The 22,244-nt window shown below is 44.3% G+C and overlaps 2 protein-coding genes across 3 annotated transcripts in view; both read right to left on the minus strand.

Moving 5' to 3' along the window:
* Window positions 1-3,193: 3,193 nt before the first annotated feature.
* Window positions 3,194-13,199, minus strand: TBR1 (T-box brain transcription factor 1). The gene is made up of 6 exons (XM_061436890.1): window positions 11,785-13,199; window positions 11,026-11,180; window positions 10,549-10,670; window positions 9,814-9,972; window positions 8,821-8,882; window positions 3,194-5,721 (listed from the first exon to the last, which is right to left on the minus strand). Exons 1-6 carry the CDS (start codon window positions 12,474-12,476, stop codon window positions 4,863-4,865), a joined length of 2,049 nt encoding a protein of 682 aa, XP_061292874.1. The 5' UTR covers window positions 12,477-13,199; the 3' UTR covers window positions 3,194-4,862.
* Window positions 13,200-17,254: 4,055 nt separating this feature from the next.
* PSMD14 (proteasome 26S subunit, non-ATPase 14) overlaps window positions 17,255-22,244 on the minus strand; it is a 110,154-nt gene continuing 105,164 nt past the window's right edge. For both annotated transcript variants that reach the window (XM_061436905.1, XM_061436913.1), the window contains 2 exons: window positions 20,112-20,174; window positions 17,255-17,670 (listed from right to left, as the gene is read on the minus strand). In XM_061436905.1, the coding sequence (XP_061292889.1) occupies window positions 17,572-17,670; window positions 20,112-20,174 (162 nt within the window). In that variant the 3' untranslated portion in view covers window positions 17,255-17,571. The remainder of the gene's footprint in view (window positions 17,671-20,111; window positions 20,175-22,244) is intronic.

Consider the following 22,244-nt stretch of genomic DNA (forward strand, 5'->3'; position numbering starts at 1 on the left):
GATTGATTATACTGATATTAAGAACACTTTTTAAAATATTAAAATTAACCAAGCAATTGCCCACACACCAGAGTAAATTAAATATCTTAAAAACTGAATTCTTATCATTGGTCTTTAAAGCTGCTGACTTCTTCAAAGTAAGTTTTTTTGTTTTAATTCTAAAAATAAAAATAATTGATACTGTTTCCTTTGGGGGACCTAGACTGGTCTGTTTTCACACAAGATCATAAGCTCTGTGATTTTTCCCATCTCCATGGCTAAAACATACATGATAAAAGAACTCATATACAGACAGAAAAGGGGCTGCACCAGAGGACAAGCAGAGTATTTTATAAAATCACTATGGACACAAGTACCTTGTAAAATATTGCTACAATGCATTTTACATTCTCCAGGAATGTAACGACATCTATTTAACGAGGCTTTTTTTCCAAGCCTGAACCCTAAACAGAAAGTACAACATCCCTGAAGGCTTCAGTACTTAAAGAATAGATACTTAACATCACCAAAAAAAAAAAAGAAAAGTGGGTCCTAAGTAAACCAGTTTTAACAGCAGGATTTATAAGAAAATGTAAGTTCAGGAGGGAAGGAGGTTCATAAAGTTCTCTGTAGACCCTAAATTACAACATTTTAAGAGCTCGGGAGATGTAAGTCAGTCCTAAAGAGTCAGAAACGACCTGATTTTTTTGTAACAAACCCAGTAAATTTCTCCTGGGCCTAAAAAGGCTTCCATGTCCTAAATCCTAGTAGGTTGCCTGGCTTGGTTCTGGCGGAGCCACATGCTCAGGAGGGCCGCACCCAAGGCTAGAGGCGAGGCCGGGAGCCACGCTGGACCAGGCTCTTGAAAGAACAGGAGAACCGCGCTGGGCCCCCTGTCTAGACCCGCGGCCTGGATCCCTGTCTGGACTCGCGGCCTGGAACCCGCGGCTGGAACAGCCAGAAGAGAGCAGTGCGCCCACCCAACGGCGAAGCCAGAGAGCCTGGGCCCAGGCTCAGCGGCGGGACCAGGCCTTCGGAGCCGCCGCAGGCCGGCCGAGCTCGTGCGGTCGTCCGTCCCCGCCGGCCTGGGCTCCCGAATGCCCTCGATCACAGCGCGCTCAGTGCCCGCCAGTCGGCTGCCCTGACCCCGCGGCTTCGGCCCCAAGGTGAGGCACCTAGGGCGCAGCATCTCTGGGCTCCAGCGGCGCCGGCCCGCCGCGCTCGGCCCCAAGCTGCTGGTGGGCAAGGAGTTAAGATGGCGCGCGACGCGAGTGGCGGGAAGGCTTGAGCCAGAATAAAGAGCCGCACGCTCGTCTTTTTTTCTTCCTCTTTTTGAAATGCCACTTTTGAAAACAGAAAATCTGCAGTTTACGGGGAGGATTCGTCATCCTTCTCCGTCCCTACCCTGACTCCTACCCTCAGGGAGATAAAAAGGCAACTCGAAATCTAACCCGGGACGCGAACTCTGGTTCCCGCAGGCCCTCCCCCAAAACGCTCTGATTTCCTTGAAACAGCAGCAGCTTCTCAGACACACTGACAGTGTCACTTCACTAGACACCCAAGACTCCTTGTAAGCCAGGAGAAACGATCATGCTTGAAAGGGACAGGAAAGCACACTGCCTCCGAGAGGAGCGCGGAGCTGCAAATTTACCTCACGCTGACTCAGTCCACACAGCAGATGGTGCAGAGCTGCAAGGGAAACGACCTCCCCAATTTTTTTAAGTACTTCCTAATAGCAGCTAAGTGCGTCTTTCAGTACAAGGCACTACGTTCCTGTGAAATCTATCCTCGGCTTCTAAGAGCTTCGTTTCCGCACATGACACCGACTCCTTTGCTCGCGGTGACTCTGGCCCCAGGGTGGCGGGCCTGGCCCGGCGCCGTGCCCCGACCTCCAGGCTCACTCCCCGGAACCCTTAGCGGCTTGGCAGCCCCTCGCCCTCGACCTGGGCGCCCCCGGGCCTCCAGACTGCACGTGCGCCTCCTGCTCGCTGGCACCGAGGTCGAAGGAGCGCGGGGCCACAGGATGATTACAAGAATACACCGCTCCACTTAACTCGCCACGCAGACCCCCTGTTCTGTACTTTTAGTCCTCTTGTTTAGTTCTTAGGTGTGATCCGGGAGAAACAAACACAAAGGAAAATCAGTCATCGCTTTTCTATGTGGCAGACAAAACTCGGCAGAACGCCGTCTAGTGGCCAAATTACCCAACAAAGGCAAATCGGTTTCGCTCCCCACCTCCAATTTTCATTTTAATTGGTACTTTGAAGCCTCTTTTCATCTGTCAAATTGCAAAGGGGATACAAGACCATCTCTGGATGGTGGTAAATTTCGCCCCATAACCTGAGACTGGCCTAGGCCAAACAAGAATGCTGAACCATTTTCCACCTTTCTTGGATCTCCTTCTCTGGAGACAAGAGTAAAAGAGAGCTCTGTGGACCCCTTGACTAAGACGCAACTAGCCCCCTCCCAGCTGGAATATCCACATTTCTGCACTTTTTCTCAAGGGATGGAGACCTGGCTTGGGCTGGATGGGCGCAGGAAGTCCACTGTAGAAGAGATGAAGTGGTGCCCCACAGATAACCTCCTAAAGCAAGTTTTAAGCTCACTGGTTAAATATCGACCTTTCATGAGTTTGCTCTATGAGTACTTTCCCCACTCCAACCCCTCCCTATCCCCCCAAAATAAAACAGTCAAGAAATGTAGGCCATTCTCTGTTTTCATTTACGGATTCACCACACAACTCCAAGGCCTTGTATTTAAAGACCGGAATTTTCAACATCTGACTAAAGCTGCGGTCAACAGCCTACTTTGACAAGCATTTAAATTACACACTTCTCTTGCCGAAAGCCTCCCTCTTGACTTTGTGAAATTTCAATAAATATTTAATTTCTTATTAAAGACCCTCCATTTCCTGCTCATGTTATTTCCTACTTACAGATATAAGAAAGCGTGTACATTTTCCCGAAGGGGGGAAAAAAAAAAAAACGAGTGTAACAAAGTGAACTCGACTCACAGGGAATTAAGTAGTTGTAAATAAGACAGAAAAAAGTAATTACTGGTAGTGGTATATTAACAAATTTAAGAGGAAAATGGGATATAGTTCCCACTACACAGACTGCCCCATATTGGAGTAGAGACAGGCTATTCTTCCTCAGCCCTTAAAAATAATCACCTCTAATTAAATTTTCAAACTGTAAACTGCTTTCAAACACCATAGAGTTTTACCAGATTTATTTTACTTGTTATACACAGACAATACAAACGAGCAAAAAACAAAACGTTTCTCAATGGAGTGTGTCCTTGTATAAATTATTCAGTTCACAGACAAAACGAAACAAATATAAAAATCACAACATTAGATTTACAGAAGAGCCAAAATATACACACGTTTAGACCCTGAATTCCTATTAGGAAAAAAAATCCCCCCAATGGACTGGAATCTAGATTGAGTATTGTGTATGATGCATATTTCACATTAGTTTTAAAGTACAAAAAAAAAGTATAGGTTTGCTACACAACATTAGAAATTCTACTCATCTATTTTCAGGGGGATCAGTGCTCCTTATCAAATATAACAAGACTTAGAGGGGGGAATAAACAGTCTTACTTGCATTAATGCTAGTGTTTTCCCAAGGAAGTCAAATTTCAGCTGTTTCTAGGTGGCGGGGAAATCATTTTCAAAACTAAAATGCAGTAAAATATACAACTCACACAATTCATCTTCACTAGACTACACTATAGTTAACCAACAATTCAGTCATCTATATCATTAGTAGAATATTCATTACAAAGATTTACAGCATATAAAGGTGGAGGGGGGAACTGAAAGATATTCAGAAACAGTTTGTCAGCATATTTGGCACCTGCACAGACCAGTAATGGATTTGGCACTTTGGGGAAAAACAAATAAGGCAAAATAATATTGCTGATGTCGAGCTATTCTATTTAGAAGGAAAGGGGAAAAAACATGTAACTCGTTAACTTTGCTTTGCAGGCATCATGCCACTTAATCGACTTGCCTATGAACAGACACCTATCCTTTACAGGTGTTTGATCAGATTCTCTTTAGCTATTTGTGTGCAGTAGGGCACAGGGTAGTTATTTCATGCAGTGGATTGAGGAGAAGTGAGAAACTCTTCATTATCTAGTCTTTCGAGTTTCCAGAGCCTCTTAGAATACTGTTAATAATCTCACAAGAAAACATTTTCAGGGGCGGGGGGAGTTGGAGAAAAAGGAAAAGAAATGAATGAGAAAGTTTAAGCGTGAACTGGTTTTGTGCCTTGACAATGTGAATAAAAACTAGCCATTCGTTACAATAAATTAACACTATATACAGTCATTTCACAGGCTTTGTTCCACTAGAATTATTAACATCCCTACCATCCATCCATCCATCCACTCGGGGATAAGAAAGGACGCGCTGGGTGGGTCCAGGTTCTACAGTCAACATCCTACGGTTAATGGGGAGGCCGAGACTTGGCGGGTCGGAATCGCTGCTGCCTGACAGGACTGCCCAGGTCTCCTAAAGGTGAAGAGTTTCATGAGGAGAAAGACAAGGAGAGGGTGAGAAAAAGACGAGGGGGTGGGGGGGAACTGTTAGGATAACTTCACAGAAGGAGAGTAAGTAGGCAAACCAAAAAGGTTTACAGCCAAGTTGAAGGTCGGTGCGCTAACTGCAGAAACTGCTGTGCAAAAAAAAAAAAAAAAGTTAAAATCACACTCTGGAAACCTGTACTAATTCGCTGCAGACGGTGTTCGAGGGTCAAATAAACTGAGGGAGTGCGCGAGGTGGGGCGTGAGCAGGAGGCGCAGGGGAAGAGGCGCGAGGAGCCGGCAGGGGCCGGGCCGCGGCGGGGCGCGGGGCCGGGGCGGGCAAGGCCGGCCTAGCTGTGCGAGTAGAAGCCGTAGTAGCCGCCTATGTCCTTGGCGCAGTTCTTCTCGCAGTCCCGCTGAGCCAGCACCTCGCTCTTGAGCGGGGACGAGCTCTCGGACACCGGCGTGTCGGCGGGCGAGATCCGCCTCCGTTTGGCCTGCTCGTAAATCCCCGAGTCGCTCGAGTCGATGGACTTGATAGAGGAGGGCGTCTCGATCCAGCTGGAGTCGGACAGGTCCTTGGGCTTGGCGTCCTCGGCGGCGCCCGGCGGCAACGGCGAGCGCTCGGCGGCCAGGCCCTCGGCTTCCTCGCCCAAGTAGGGGTTGGCGCCGGCCATGCGCGCGGCGGCCGCGGCGCTGTTGGGCCAGCAGGGCAGCACCGAGCCCGACTTGGCGCCGCAGTACTGCGGTGGGCTGCGCGCGCCCCAGCCCGACGGGTCGGCATAGTAGCCGAGCGGGCGGCCAGTGCAGCCAGCCGCCTGCAGCGGCAGCGCCTTCACGCCCGCCGCCGCGTACGAGAGCAGCGTGGCCGCGTTGCCCGCGAAGTCCGTGGCCGTGTCGTAGGCCGAGGCGGCGAAGTCCAGCCGGTTGTTGGCCGGAGTCACAAACCAGCGCTGCGGCGACGGCGCGCCCGGGTCCTCGGCCTGCTGCGGCGACAGCAGCCCGTTGGTGTGCGGCACGCTGCGGTCCGTGCCCGGCCCGGGGCCGGCGCCCGCGCCTGGGTGGAAACGGGCCTTGGCGTAGTTGCTCACGAACTGGTCCTGCAGGAAAGACCCGGCCATGGCGTAGCGGGCCCCGGGCACGATCTGCGAGCGCGGGGAGTCGTTGGGCGAGGGGGTCAGACGGTCCATGTCGCAGCCGGTGTAGATCCTGCGAGGGAGGGAGAGAGAGAGAACCGAAGGGTGGCGCAAGGTCCTTTCGGGGGCGCTAAAGAGAAGACCACCCCTGGTCGCCCACCCCTACACTCTCCACGTGTAACCTGCCGTCCAGGATAAAGACAGACAAAAGGTCACAGACTTGCATCCTCTCCAAAATAAATCGTGAAATTATAAAGGAACCGATTGGTCCATTCAGGGACCTAAAGCTGATACAGATGAAGAGAAAGGCTTCGCTCCTCTCTTGCGCTCTCTCACCAAGTGCACAGAGGGCCGAGAGAAGAGCACAGCAGGGGATGCTCACCCACTTCTCCAATATATGTGCTCACATTGAGGCAGATCTGCCCAGGGGGCTCAGGTGGCTTTTGCCCAGTGGGCCTTTCTTCTGCGGTGAGAATTTCTGAGTGAAATTTCTAAACCGGTTACCCATTCCACCCTTTTAAGACCACTTTCTTCCATCTGACACACACGCGGGGACCCCCCTGGTAGTGAGCATCAGACTGGCCTTGGACAGTCTTCTGAGACCCGAGGGTTACTGCTGGAAGCCTCCATGGCACTTACTGTCTATTGTTTTCCCCTGTGTGTTCCTTTAACCACCACCCCCCAAACCATACAAACTAGAATTACTACGAGGAAATAAAGTCATCAATCAATAAAATTATTTTACAGAGGAAAAGTATTCTTTGAGCTTCTCTCCCCAGCTTTTGATTTGTTACTGTTAAAAAAAAAAGAAAAAAAATGTGGGCAAACTCTTAAAAGTACAATTATCAACCTCCGCCAAGAATCTCCCACTGGTAACAGCTCATCCTTATACAACTTGACTATGTTCCAGGCACCCTTGTCTAGGGCTGTACAGATCATTATTAAACCATCACAATTTTCCAAGTTAGGTACCATTATTATTCTACCTTACAGATGAAGAAATTGAGTCAAAGGAAAGTTAAATAACTTGCCCAACCACAGACAGTGATTGTGTTACTGGAAATTACCTTAGATAAGATAATCAAAGGTTCATTCTAGGCCCCACAGGGGCCTATAAGATCCCATTAGAATTGAGAAGGAACCAGAGACTGGATCAAGATTGGTAGACATATTTTCTCATACACATCACACACATGCTCACACATAAATGTTTTAATCTTTAATCAACAGAGAGTTTTGAAAGAGAAACTTGTCAGACCTCAATACTTTGGGGTCTTGTCAGACCTCAATACTTTGGGGAGGAGATTCCCTAGTGAGTGGCCAAGCAAACACCCTGGTCCCCCTGAACTCTTTATTGCTCTCCCTGTTTCTCCAAAAGTGAGCCAGGCCCAAATAACCAAGGTAAGGTGGAAAGAGTGTCAAAAACCATTCTATGCTAAGCCATAAATCTCTAAGACAGCTATTCGCATAGCTAAAGAAGCTTTTTATGATAAATATATAGTGACTTAAGAATCAAACAGAAGTGGCTTTTCCAACAGAAGTCAGGCAGAAGAGGGACAAATGAGGGTTATGCCGTGGCTGCTCGGATGCAGTTTGCTGACTGAACAAAATTTCCCTCCTGAAACTTAATTCCAGTCTCAAATAAGAACAAGTAGAGGGAGGCAGGAAGGGAACATAACCAGCAAGGTGCAAATATCTTCTCTGTTTACCACCACATTTAAAAGGAAAAGAAAAAAAAAAAAAACAATCTGCAAAAGATACAGTTTATATGCCCATCCAGGTCCCAAGCCACTTGGGATTACCGAACTGATTTGTGCAAAATAAAATGCTTTGGAACAGATGTTCGCAGCAGAATTAAAAGCTCAAAATCTACAAGACCCCCCTAGTACAGAGACCAGTATCTCTGGTCTCCTGGGCCACACGCTTTCCACTGTGCTGAGCCCACCTTTTTAGACTGTGAGGAAGGACTAGAGTAGCCAAGTTTTTCTTTCTTTTTTTCTTTTTTTCCTGGGGAATCATACTGACGAGGCTTGCTTCCTTTGGATCACTTTTGAAGGATACACTTGACAGAGTGTATAACTGTATAGTTATAGTGTATAACTAACTTAATAGTTACAGTGTATAACTGTTGATGATTCTCTTCAATTTCTTATAAAAATATCAGGAGGGAAGTTTGGTATCTACCTGGAGAGAGCCACTTGTCTCCTCCACAAATTTAATCTATTCCTAATCAAAGATAGCTTCAACTCTGTAGTTCTAGCCCCAGCACTTAATGCAAGCCATGAAATTAAAATTAATGTATCCTTTCCTTCTATAGTCAGACAAAAGTGAAGGGATCCCCACAGTCCAGATTTAGATCTTGCCCTATAACTCTTAGTGAACTCCTCGGCACTGTACCTGGGCTCTGAGCCTCCGAGCGAGAGAACGCCAGAACAAGGGTTCAGTTTACACCTACTGTTGCCCCCAGAGGACAGCATTTTGATAGACAAGAAATGGAGATAGATAAGGGAGGCCTGAAGAAAAGGAAACCAGCACATTTAATTAAAACACACCTAGATACAAATGATAAAAGAGGAAATATTTTTCTTTCAAAGCATAAATAATACACTGCAACAGCACCTGGGTCCTTCCCAAAGCCTGAAATGACTGCACCATCAGCTGTGCTCGTGAACTTGCCTGTAATGGGTGCACATTTTTATTCAGTCCATGGTAAACTTGCACAGGAAAAGCTATTACACAAAACTTGGAAATGGGTAAATAAAAGTCACATATGCCAAGGAGACTGTAACAACTGCCAGAGCCACATGCACTTTCAGGCAGAATCGGGCGGTTTCAGACACAGACAATCTGAGCTGAGCATCTGCAGCACCACACACAACTCCCCATACCGGGAACCAGGGCAGCTTCCCCAGCCAGCCAGCCCCAGGGTCCCCGCCAGCAACTTTGTAATTCATATGAAAGCTAAAAATAGGTGGAGGAAACCTTTGACCCAAACACAGAAGTACCAAGCCAGGTCACCAGAGAGAAGAGGACCATCAAAAAAGAAAGGGAAAACCCAGGAAACAACTTTGTTTTCACACTTTCTAGCTTCCAAAAGCCTTGTACAAAACAATCCACCTTTGACCCAAACCCAATTCCACAGATTTGAGAAGAAAGGTGCAAAACTACTTACGTATCATAATTATCCCGAAATCCTTTAGCAAAGGGGTTGTGATCTATTTTCAGTTGTGTAATCTGGAAAAGAGAAAAAAAGATTAATATAATTTTACTTTTTATACAAAGCAGGGTGTTTAAGAATACGTCATCTGCCACTTTTTACAGGGGCTAAAGGCCTACAATTTTATTAAATAGCAAGGCTTCCCTAACTGAAATTTTTGAGGGAGTGGGTGGAAAGGTGAAAAAAGTATGATGAAAGTTATGTTTAAATTAATGGTGACTAAAACTAAAGTATAGCTTTCCATTAGCTCTCCCATTTGTCCTGAACTGGTTCAAAATGCTCATTTTAAAAAATGCTTGTTATGTAAATGCACTTACTCAGGCAAAAATTTTTCAGGGGCACTTGAATTCATTCCTAAAAAATGTTGCCTATCTTAAATGCTTCATCATATTTTTCAGTTAGTTGCTTCTAATACACAACTTGAAGAACCCACAAGTTGCATCTTGAAATCAGTTTTGATTGAAAATAAATGCATATCTTTCATTTATGCTATTTTCCTGTTTTAAAAGAAACACTATCACTTCTAGTAGTCAAATCAACAGTAGTAAAATAAGTTTTTGCAAACTTGCAAATGAGTGCTAGGAAGCTCACTCCATAGTCCCCAGTAATTTGATTTATTTTAGTTTTTAAATCATGAATGTGCGTTTCTTTCGATAACCCAGAAACTGATGTTTGAAAACTAAATCAAAATTCCCAAGAGGCTCTAGAAATCCTGGTCACCTTGAAGGTGGCCCGGTGACCCGCGTCGGAGACGAATAGGAAGCGTTTTCCCACCGGTTAGGTATACAAGGAAGGTGCCCAGCAGGCCCCTAGCCCTACTCTCAAAAGGCACAGCAGAGCCAGCTGTGGCGGATGTTGGTGCCCGAGCCGGGGATGGCCCCCCGTACCGCCGCGGGCCGGGGGAAGCCTGCGTCGCCCGCCGCGCGCCCAGCCCCCAGGCCTCCTTACATCGGTGTTCTGGTAGGCAGTGACGGCGATGAATTGAGTTTCGGGAAAAGTGAACGTCTGCACGCGGCCGGGCTGGCTGGTGTCCTCCGTGCCGTCCTCGTTCACTTCCACTACATGCAGGCGGGGCTGGTACTTGTGCAAGGATTGCAAAACCACCATCTGTCCGGCGGAAAGAAAGGGAAGCGCCCGGCGGCACGTTAGTGCGGTCTGCGCGCATGGGGCTGTGAGCCGCGGGCCGTGTGGAGTCTGCGAGAAGCCCGCCGCCCCGGGAAACTGATCGCGGGCCTCGCCTGGCTGGTGACTGGCTGGCGGAAGCAGACCTGTCCCCGTTCCATCGGAGCACGCAACGCCCGAGCACCAGAGGAAAACCGAAACCGACCGCCCAATCCTCAGGGCCCTTCTCCCAATTTTCCTTTAAGGAGCAACAAAGATTTTCACAACCTGCAGATCCTGCGCGTTTCCTTCTCAAAATCAACCAAATATTTGTACTTGTGAAGGTTGGGAACTCGGTAATTGGCGAGGGAGGGGGGAAGGGGGAACAAGAACAACTTTGTAGCTTAATATAATTTGGGAGGACGGAAATCGAATTTTTAAAAAGTATTTTTAATGAAGCAAAGAAACATGTGTCGTTCCTCATGTTAATTTAAAGTGATGAACTGGGTCTTAGGCAGGAACGAGTGTGTATAAGTGAGTGTGTGTGAGAGAGAGAGAGAAATGAGCGCTTGAGCCACTGACCTGCCCATTGTTGTTGGACGCTCCTTTGTTGTTTGTAAGTTTTAATTTTCCAAAAGAGATTTCTTGACGCATCCAGTGAGCCCCCGTGTTGGGGGAATCCGGATGCATATAGACCCGATTTCCTAGAGAAAGAGACAAGTTGTTTACATGTGCCCGGGGCACTGCCCAGTCCCAACTCCTCACCACGTTGGACACACACACATACATAGACACACACCCCTTATTCCACAGTAAGGCCCATTAGCTGGGCTTTTATAAGGCCGTGCTTTCTTCCTATTAACTGGGAATGATTAAAATAGCTTTTGCATAATCCTCCCCCTTCTCGTCGCTCAGTCTCTCCCCCTATCCTCCTAGTTTCCTTTTAGAAGTCATTGGCCGATCGTTTTAAAAAGTCGCTCGAGCCAGTCCACAAAGGCTTTAATTAATCATTCTCACCTAAATAAGTGTCAGGAAGACGTGTTAATTGGAAGGACTTGCCTTGCACATTGGTGTCCGCTTTGCCGCAAGGAACCCATTTGCCTCCTTGAAACCTCCAGTGATTGGGATCCGCCAAAATCACATCCACAAAAATATTGTAATGAGCCGTGGGATCGAGACCAGAAATGTTAAAACTTAAAAAAGGAAACATGCGCCTATTTAAATTAGGGAGGGGGGAGACAACAAGGGGGAAAAAAAACATAAATGTTAAAGATTAAATGCAAGAAGCGCGGCGCCAGATAGCAAAGCAAAACTTATTCTCTCAGCATCGATGAGCGAACGTTTGCTGGATCGGAAATAGGGTGGTGGGGGAGAAAAAGAAGAGGGACTGAAGTCTGGGAGATCGGCGGATGAACTGGAATGGGAAGTCGGCAGGTATCACTGCCCAGGTGGAAAGCGAGGTTGGCGACCGGAATCTCCACCTGTCGGTGTATCCGGCATTGATGCCTCCCTCCCATCTCCCGGCCACAGGCCAGGGCTCTCCCCCTCTCTCTCTTTCCTTTCTCCGGCCACTGACTGGCTCTCCGACCACCTTTCTAGAGCGGGAACCCCCCCGCCCCCCGCCCCGCTCCCCGACATCACCGCGGTGGTTATACCTTCCACTTTCCGTTTTTCCAACACCAGCCAACTCTAGGACGCGCCAGAGCGCCTTCCACTCCGCTCCCGACCCCAAATCCTCGCTGCCGCGGCGGTCACAGCCCGGGTACACATGCCCCCCGGCCGCGCCTGGAGCAGCGGCAGCCAAGAATGTAACATTACCTTCCCTGTTTGGTGATGATCATCTCCGTTTGGTGCCGGTGAAATTTCAGCCAAAGGGGCCTGTTGCACAGGTACACTTGCGCTTTGCCAGGCACCAGCCCGGGCTGTGTGGAGGAGAACTGGTAGAACGGGGCTCCTTGGTAGGAGTGGCCGTACTGCTGTGGGTAGGGGTAGCCGGCGGCGGGGTAGCCCTGCGGTGAGGAGTTGGACAGGAGGCTGTTGTAGGCTCCGTTGGTGATGACCGGGTGGTGGGCCATGTAGCGGCTGGGGCTGCCGATGGAGAAGGCGGGGTGAGCCGGTCCGTGCTGGCCGGGGTACGGGAACATGGCACTGGGAGCAGTGGCCGCAGACTGTGGCTGGCTGGACTGAGAGAGGAGGTAGCGATCTGCAGCAGAGCCATCGAAACTGTGACGAAGCTCAGAGACCCCGTCCAAGACAGGAGAGAGTTTACTTCTCTGGACGTCCCCTGGTGAGTCCTTGGAGTCAGGAAAATTGTCTGTATCTGACTGATTCGTCATCCCCCTGGTAATTTTTTTCAAAGGTGAACTTCTCTCCAGGTTGTCAGTGGTCGAGATAATGGGATGATCGTGCAAGACAAGCTCAGATCCGCCTGAATGTGGGTAGCTGCTGCTCACATTGAGAAATTTCTTGGAGAGCATGATAGAAGGAGAAAGGCAGTGCTCCAGCTGCATAGCTCTAGAACCTGAACACTCGCCCTCCTGTCCCTGGTTTTTAAAGTCCTATTTATCATAAACTAGAAATCCACAGACCCCCTCACTAGACAGAAAGCACTTCAACCAGCAAATGCTTCTCAAAGGTTTGATTTACTTTTTTTTTTCCCTGGGAGAAGAGATTGGCCAATTGACACTATGCAGCAATCAGAAAAGGCTCACTTTTGATCTTGCTGCTTGTGCAGCCGATGAAACGGCTCCTGCCATTGGTTAACTGCTGACAGTAATTTAATTAGATAGACATTAATTAGGATAATCACCTGGCTCCTGGTCGCAGCGATCATGGCAAATTGAAGGGGATGATTTTATTGTTGGTTTAGGGGGGTGGGGAATGTGTGTTGGTTTTACGTGAGCACTGTTGTGTCACCTTTAAGCTTTGTGACCACTGCTTTAGGAAGATTCAAAGATGTGCAATTTACTAAACATTTCCTACCTTCCCCCTCCCCCTTCTTTGGAGCTGAGGGGCGGAGGAGGGAATTCGACGATGCTAGGAGACTTTTCGGATCTGAATGAGCCAAATATTCAGTTGAATGTAACGATTTCAAGTGCAAAGTATACAAAGCGCGAGCCGGTGGCCTCTTCTCGCCCTGTAAAAGTTCCAGAGTCTGTCTTTTCCAGTTAATACAGAAGCACAAGACACCTGAGCCAGTCCTTTGTGATCAGGTCCTGCGTGTCCTCAACGAACACCCCCACCAACACACACCCTTTTAACTCCATACAGAAATAAATAAATCACTGCTACTGAGCGCCACAGCCATGAAAGTGAGCGGGAAGGGGGAGTCGTGGGGGAGAAAAGCAAGCAATTCAGCCACCCCATCCACCCACCTCGGGAAGATTCGGTTTCTTGGTTGAGCACAGAAACAGTGACAATCAATGATCTCCTTTTTAAGTTTTGAAATAATCATAAGCTGTCGGGTTGAAGTGCCTTAATGTATTTGCAGTGATGTTTACGAGGTCTTTCTTAAATATTTAATCAGCGAGCTTGGTCGCAGATTATCTGAAGAGCATCTAACTGGGGGCAGGCGCCATGCATCCCTCACGTCCCACTGCACTTCCTTCTCTCCGAGGTACGGCCTTGGCGACAGGTTCAAAAGCCTCGCCAGGAAAAGAGAGGGCCGAATCCTCGCGCAAATCGGTTCGCTAGAAGCGCTGATCTGGGGAGACAGAGTGGAAGTGGTGTCAACGCAGTGATCTTTATGGAAGACTCGTGTGTGTGTGTGTGTGTGTGTGTGTGTGTGTGTGTGTGTGTGTAATGTTTATATAATCTGGAGGAGAGAAAAAGAATCCATGCCAATAATTTTAAAATGAGAAAGAATTTAAAGAGGGATAGAGAAAAGAACCAGTTTAAAAGGATGTTGGCACAAATAGATAGCACGAAGCCCAAAGCAACCCCGAGGTGTAAGAAGAGATCTCCTGGTACTGGTTCCACGGAGCAACTCAGTCTCCGCCCGAACCAGAGAGCCAAGAGCAGCAGAGGGTTCACCGCCCAAAGCTGCTTCGCGTGGCGGGCACCCGCCAGCCCGCCCTCCTGTGGCTTTCCCGGGACGGCCGAGCCGCGCGGGAACCAGGAGGAGGAGCGCAGCGCCGGAGCTCGGCTCGGCCCCGCGTGCTGGCTGGCGGGCCGGCTCCAGGCGGGGCACCGCGGGGGCCGGCGGCGGGAGAAGCCACCCCCGCGCTCGGCGCTCGGCCCTAGGCCAGCCGCCTTGCTCCGGCTCCATTGTCTAAGGTCTCTAAGCGGCCCGAGAGTAGGCTCCCCAGCACCCAGGCGATCGCGAGGGGGAGCCGCCCGGATACCCGGGGAGCGCGGAGGCTGGCGCGTACCCCAGGGGGACACACTCTTTCTGTGCCGGAGGTTTGGCCTGGGCGCCTCCGCCCGGTGGAGCTCATGCCTTCTTCCAAGAGTGTATCTGCCTTCCCCTCGCCCCCGCCGCTCCCGGGGGGAAAGGGCGCCCAGGACACTGGGTGTGTCCTGCCTTGATAGCGAGGGGTTTCCAGACTCGACCTGTGCCTACGCGGGCGCATTTGGAGAGCGCCGCCTGGGTGGGCCCAGCGGTCAGCGTCCAGCCCGGACTGCGCCCTGGTGGCGGTTGGGGCGCCTCGGCCGCAGAGGGCATCAGCTGTGGCCTCCACCATGGCACCGCAAGCAAGGTCCGACGCGGGCGGCCCAGGGCTGGAAGGGTTGATGACCAGATGTCCCAGACTCAAGCCGATATAGTTTTCTGGGAGAAAAATACAGCCAGACCCCATTTTCCTTTAAAAAGCTTCATAAACAAGCAGGGGCTTAATTACTAAGGTGTTGGGAGGTGGGGGAAGGGACCGTGGCTATGACATTATTGATGCTTTTTTTTCCCTTTTGCCCTGTTTGGCCTACTGTTGCTTTCCTTTCATTAACTTCTTTGTCCCTGAATGCCTTTCTTTCCACTGTTTCCAAGGTTGCCCACCTCCCACTCCCTCAGTGGGACAGAGCCTTAAGTGTGTAGCAAAAAAGCAGAGACTCTACCTGGGCTCTTTGTCAGGTTTTTTTTATTCCTAGTACCCTGAGTTGGCTTTTTTTAAAAATGAAGAATGCTAAAATGACATGTTAAAGTTCAGAAGAGGGAGAGTACACCTCCCTCAGTTTTTAAGGCATTGGATTGGAAGATAAACAGGAACACTCACTCAGATAATCAGGATTCATTCAGTGATTCCTCAATACAGGTTTATGCCTTTAATATGCATGCTCAAGAAGGAAAACTAAGGTTTTTCTCAGGATCAGCACATCTGCTCTTGACTCATACTTCTGTAGAGCTGGGCTTCCCAAACTTTAAATATGCATATGACCCACACCAGGATTCTGGATTCTGATTCAGTAGGTCTGTATGTATGATGAACTCCCAGAAGACTCAGGTGCTCCTGGTTCAAGCAGATCACACTGAATAGTGAGGCTAGAGTTTTTCATGCCCCCATACTAGTCTAAGAGGAAAGCAGGACATTTGAGGCAAGTTTTGGTTCTAGTGCAGCAAAATCCATAAATGTGCTCATATAAGCACACATGTACACACACACCTGAAGTGGCTTATACAGCCTGTGGTTAAATAAGTTGTTTCAATGCCCGCCTAGGCTATCAGGCTGCTGCTGCTAGCTAAAATAGCTGTGCACTCCAAGACAAAAGTGTTCACAGAGCCTCTTCTTTGGGCATCCTTTTGATGGACTCCAAACCTATAAAAATTTAGGTTTTTTGCTAGAAGGGATTTTGAAATTGGGAACGTCTCCAACATGAACCAAGTGGGAAAACGTGAGATGTGACTGTGGGAAGTCCAGGAAGATGAGGTGATCAAGCAAGAACAAAAGGCAGGCCTTGTATAAGCCTTCTCAGTCGTTTTATTCACTCAGGAGCTATTTTTCAGGGGACTAAAGTGAAAGAGAAAGAAAAAAAAGTTTCAAATGGAATGTTGAGAACAACCCTTCGATTACTCAGACCTTCTTCTGAGCGCATATTGTACCAAAAAAATCTTTACTAGCTCTCATGAACAGTATCTGTGCAAGAAGTCACAGAACCTTATTTATGTATGGGGGAAAATAATGTATGAAAAAAAACCCAGCTTGCACACAAGTTTAAAACAGGCAAAAGGAAAACTTCTACTAACTTCAACTCTTATATTTTAATTGTAAATGGTTGGCTGTTATAATCCCAACAATTAATACATATTACATATCCTACATAAAATATACCATCACTGTCTTTAAAAGAAGAAACCACAGGACAATCAAGAAATGCTCAAAACACCTCTCATTCCACCAAAAATGAGGCTGTGAAACATATTGGGAGTTTAAGCCACTTCCACTTAAGTTTCTAGCAACTTTTCATTAGGCTACCAAGGAAAGCCTAGGATTATTTAAATAGGACAGTAATTTGGTTCATCATATTATTCATACCACCTCTAGCAGAGGCTAAGTCTCAATTCTAAATCCCCAAGTAAACTCCCCTTTAATGAAGCCTTAGAAACATTTTTACCGTATTTTCACAAAGGGAGAGACAGAATTAAATGTTATTTGTCTCCATACTTTTTGCACATTTCTTGGAGGCCCTGGTAGGGTACTGTCCCATGAATGAATACTAATGAGAACAATTACTTATGTACATCAAGTTAGAAACAGGATGAAATATCTCTGAAAACTGCCATTAGTCAAATTTTTGTCTTTATCAGGAAACTGGGTCTTTCTCAGTTAATTTAAGATGAGAGAAAACAATGACAAACTTATTGCTTATGTACTCAAGATATTAATTAACATTATGGCTCCATTTCTCATTTTGCTTGAAGACATTACACACCTTCTACAGCGGTCTCAGCTAAAGTCTAGTGAAGTATGCAGCAAGCAACTAACTCCCAATTTCAACATTGTTGGTGGAATGTACCCTTTAAAAAGAAAATCACAAAAGTCTAAATTTAAATTGCCTCCCTTTTCTTCTATTACTTATCTGAAATACTGGAAGTATAATGTGTTAACAAGATATTGAGTATACAATATTAACTTGTGACAAATACTTTTAATATGTCAACATTTTTCTGGGTTACTCACTAATGAGGTAGCCACTCATTAATGGCAGGCATTTTACATTTGTGAAGTTTTGTTATCATACTGATGTTTTGTGTTACCTTAAATTGCAAAGGGAAACATATCGTTGTGTGAGATTTCTAGAGCACTGTCAAATGTTATTCTATCAATTCCACCCAGTGCCAAAAAGACCTCAGGAGACATAGATTGTAAATGTATTTTATTTTGTAAGCAACAATCAAAATATATTTGTGTTACTGATTTCTTCAAATATTAAACGGGATCTTAACAAAATTTGTCCACTTTGATGTATTCTTATACAACTTTGGAATCTGCAAAGACCCTGACTAAAGAAATAGAAGTAATTGCACAATGGAGACTGAAGGTGTTACAGTGCTGCAAATGATGCCAGATGTCTTATTTTTAACCAAATACACCTTCAGAGGTCCCTTGATTTTGAGCATTAGGAACAACAGAGGACTATACACTGAAAGTATCACTAAAAGCTTTTTCCATTACTTTATTTAAATACAACAGTATCCAACATAGCTGCTAAACACTGGACAATATTTGAAGTCATAAGTACATCCACATGTTCCTCCAAATGACGTTTGGGGTCCTAAAAGAAAAAAAGAATAAGGAAAAGGGAAAAAAAAAAAACAAGAACCATATTACTGGTAGACGAATTGCTTAGATTTTTTTTTAGTAGCTGATGAAATCGGTAAAGAAAACCAAACTTAAATGTATATATATATATTTTAAAATTTTGTTTTCCTAATATACTATTATATTTTCAGGATTACTAAATCTGTTAAAATGTTAAGGAGCTGATAAAATAAATGAAAGGTTGATTTACACAATGTTATGACTGCAGCAGAAATATAAAGAGTCACAAGGAATTCTATACAGTTTGAAATCATCTGATAAAAAAAGTTAAGAGCATTTTATATGTATGTATAAGCCTGATTATAGGTGTATATTTTCTGCCATTCACATATATTCAACGTCTGAGAGAGTACTTTGCTCAAAGCAGACACATACCAATAGGCAAGAGTTCAATGTAAATCTCATCACTTCCTCTATAATTTTAATTTAATATCTATATGATTTTAATATTTCACAAATAGTACTTTAAATCAGAAATACTCTTGGATCAATAGTTACTATTAGTAACTTAAAAATTTAAATACAATTTGGATCAATTCTAAAATGTTAAGAATATTTCATGTAGCTATTTTGAAAAAATGTATCACAGAAAAGAATATAGGTACAATCCATTAATTTAAACCTGATCAAATCTGTATTTGAAATATGAGTTAAAAATAAGGCTTAAAGTTGCACTGTAATAAAGGAAGTTAAATTAAAATGCTTAATATACATTTATGTTTAAGGCTGAGCTGATTGAAATATTTCAGCTAAAAACTTGAAAGCTTTGATATAAAGGGTATACATTGTACAAAATAAAAAATTCTCAATTAAAGCATTATTTTCTTATATGAATTGCTAAAATACCAAGAATCCTAACTTTAAAAAAATGTTCACCACTGAAACTACTTCTTGGCTGTTGCTTTCTGAACTACAATTTCAATACGTTGATTTCTTTAAAACACCCAGACACACAACACGCTACAGATAATTTCAAATAACCAGACCATAATATTAAATTTTCTTTAGTTAAAAAAAACAAGCCTTAGGGCATTTTAGGTGAATGAGTCTAACACTGGCGAGAGAAAAAGACACTGGTCTGATTCCATTATAGCCAGTTTTGCCTTTGCCACGCAGTAGGCCAAACCAGTGAAGTACGATATTTTAAAAAATGATTCTGATGATTATTAAACTTTGCAATTATATATATTTTCAGTTTCACTTTTAATTTACTCCTTTTATTTGCTGCTAACTGTTAAATTGAATCTATATCAAGAAACTATAGCATCAGAGTTATTTATTCAAGAAATAGTTACTGAATGCTGGGTTCCAAGTTGGTGATCTAATATTACATATTAGAATAAAATATGTAGTGGGAAAAGACAACAAGGGTGACTGTATCATACTGGATGAAAGAATAAGACGAATTATATCTCATTTTGGTTTTGGAGGGTTTCTACTGTTATTTAAACCATAATATTCAGAATGCAGTGGGATTTGACTTCATCAATCATGATATTTAAGTTAGAACCTTTGCCCCTACTGCTCTATTGGAGTAACTGGTTTTGCAGCAAATTGGTAACACACTTCCCGCAGTTATCTACATTACTTCTTGTGGCAGCTGGGTGATTCTTAGAGATTTCCCATCCAAGAATGGTCCTGGCCCAAACCTACATAGCTTGTGAGATGTGATGGGATCAGAGCATATGGTAGGATGGCTGAAAGCAAAGACAGCTTAGTGTCTTGCATCTGAAATATCAAGATTCTGCCAACATCAGCAATATGATAACCATGTTCCATGAAATGAAAAAATGTAATCAACATTCTTTAAAAAACAGTCTAATTAATCTGTAGATTCTTTTAATTGGTTGGTGTGTTCCCCCCCAACCTTCAGAAAAATAGGAACTGAAATATATATTTCATCTTGGTAAAGTGAAAGAGCAAATACTTGAAACCCTTTCTCTTCACTCAGTAAAATTCAACAGGGCTTTAATCTTTCTCAAGAATATTACCTATAAATTGAAGTCTACATATTGACAGATTATATATCATTTTAAAAACTGCTATGTATGAAATAAACCCACCATTCTATTATCTTCAAGGATAATATTATTTCAGATAAAAATAATACTTGGAAAATTAACTCAGGATGCAAGTTTCCTAATTTATTTCTACTATTTTCACTAAAAATAATATTTCATGGGTATATATTTGTGATTTACTTCTCTATAGCTGGCAAAAAGACTCTGACATCAAATAATTCAGTGACCTTTAAAATTAGCATCACATTTACATGACAGAAGAAAAATGTAGAGTGAACACAGGAAAAAAAAAAATCATACAGGCTCCAAAATAGTTTTAACTCTCAAGAACATGTTACTATGTGACCATATAATCTATTACAGTATACCTCACCTGCTTGCCAACATTCTTTATTGCCAGCTGTTCAGGGGTCATCTTATCTTCTTCTTCTACAGCCTGTGAATGAAACACAAAGGACAGAGTTTCAAATTATAAATGTGCTTTTCCCACTGCAAAATAATCAAAGATGATAATAATCATTAATTTTCATTCACAGAATCTTTTGTTCAAGCAATTTATTGGGCAAAAAAGCAATTCTGCTAATCCTTCAGGGTAATAAAAACTATCACCACCATCATTTTGAAAACAGACTTAAGAAATTTGTCCAAAAAAACCCCCCAAAACTGAAAATATCAAATTGGATCACCAAATGGAAGTGTCAACCATTTGAAAACTGTTATGGAATTATCTGATGGATGGCTAAACTGGAAGAAGGAAGAACCTAAGGCAGCTGCTTGTGGCACTGGGGTACTAACTAGTTTATTTTGTCTTCTTTTCCTACTTTCTCTATGTTTCTCCCACAGTTCCCTATTATTTTGTCTCCTTTTTCTTGTCAGCCAAACCCATGCACACCCAGTATCTATTAGGAGGCTTCCCAGGTGGCACTAGTGTTTAAGAACCCATCCACCAACGCAGGAGACATAAGACACACAAGTTCAACCCCTGGTTTGGGAAGATCCCCTGGAGGAGGGCATGGTAACCCACTCCAGTACTCTTGCCTGGAGAATCCCATGGACAGAGGAGCCTGGCAGGCTGCGGTCCATGGGTTCACAAAGAGTCAGGCACGACTGAGGGACTAAGCACAGCACAGCAAAACACTTAGGATCAAAGGACCTGCTGCTGACTTTTGATCCACACCTAACAGATCATATAGTATCTTCCCTTAATACTTTCACATATTTAAATCTCTAAAAGTAAAATATGTATTCAGAAAATTTTCTCATTTCTCCACATGATTTTTCATAATCATGAAGAAATAGAGTAACCTGAGGTTTTCAACACCAAAAAATTACTTGAATTAAATGCCAAATCAAGTAAAAATTAAATCAATCAAACCATATAAACAAATCACTTTCTACTATTTTCAGAGTCAGCTATAAACTTTTATGTGTACGATCATAAATTTTCTAGCAGAATAATTTTGAAATAATTACAGCATTTACATTAGCTACCACTCTTGCCCACTACCCTAATAATGGCACCACCACATAAACCCTTTATTGAGAATTCTAAGTTTAAGGAACCTCCTTCTGAACAGTTTTGAGTATGCCACTGCGGGGAACTAGGACTCTGCATCAGGTGAACTCCTAGTCTATGATTTATTCCTAGCATTTTAATAAATGGAAAATGAAGAAAATTTAAGTATCATCAATCTTAAGAAATAATACCCCAGGACTTTATATGGTTACAAAGAGTGGGGGGGTGGGCAGTGAGAAGATATGGGTAGAAAGCAGGAAACCAAAATCCCAGTGAGGATTAGATTTGGATACTCTAAACTTAATAATCTCACAGCTGCCAAATTTCTTCATGTGTGAACAATGAACATGTAGGAAATGCAATCATCAGACATTTCCCATAAACTGGGAAGTTTGGCTGCATTTCACACCTTCTTAATAGTTTTGTAAACAGAGAACTTGAAAATGAGCAAAGATGGCAAGTATCTAATTTTATAAATGGACAAACTATCTGGAGAATATTCCCCAGTAGAACCAGCCTAAAGGGAAGATGGTGAATAAGTATTGTATCTATCTACTGATTATTAAAGGATCCTTATTTACAACACATCATTAGGAAATACATTTATGACTCATAAGACTGAAAGAAGAGAAAATAAGTTAATAACACTCCAAATCCAGAATTCCCTAGACAGAGAATATGTTCATTTTCAGAGTCAGATGTCACTCATTATTCTCAGCTAGTTAAAACAGGGATCTCCAAAATTGTGTCTCCCATTATCTTAGTGTCTTACATACATGCAAACACTGGCAACACATAAAAAGTTTGTCTTTCTAAATTACCTTTACAAATCATGACACTGTATCTTACCAATTTGAAAACATTAGATGAATGGAACAATTCACGTAAGTTTGTACTCTATATCCATTCAGTGTTAGTTGTTCCATGCTCATGCCAGCAATAGTACTTTACGGTATTGGAAGGAGGTAAGGGTTTTGGAATTTGGCTCAA

This window comes from Bos javanicus, chromosome 2 (genome assembly GCF_032452875.1).
Source record: "Bos javanicus breed banteng chromosome 2, ARS-OSU_banteng_1.0, whole genome shotgun sequence".
Classification (NCBI taxonomy): Eukaryota; Metazoa; Chordata; class Mammalia; order Artiodactyla; family Bovidae; genus Bos; species Bos javanicus.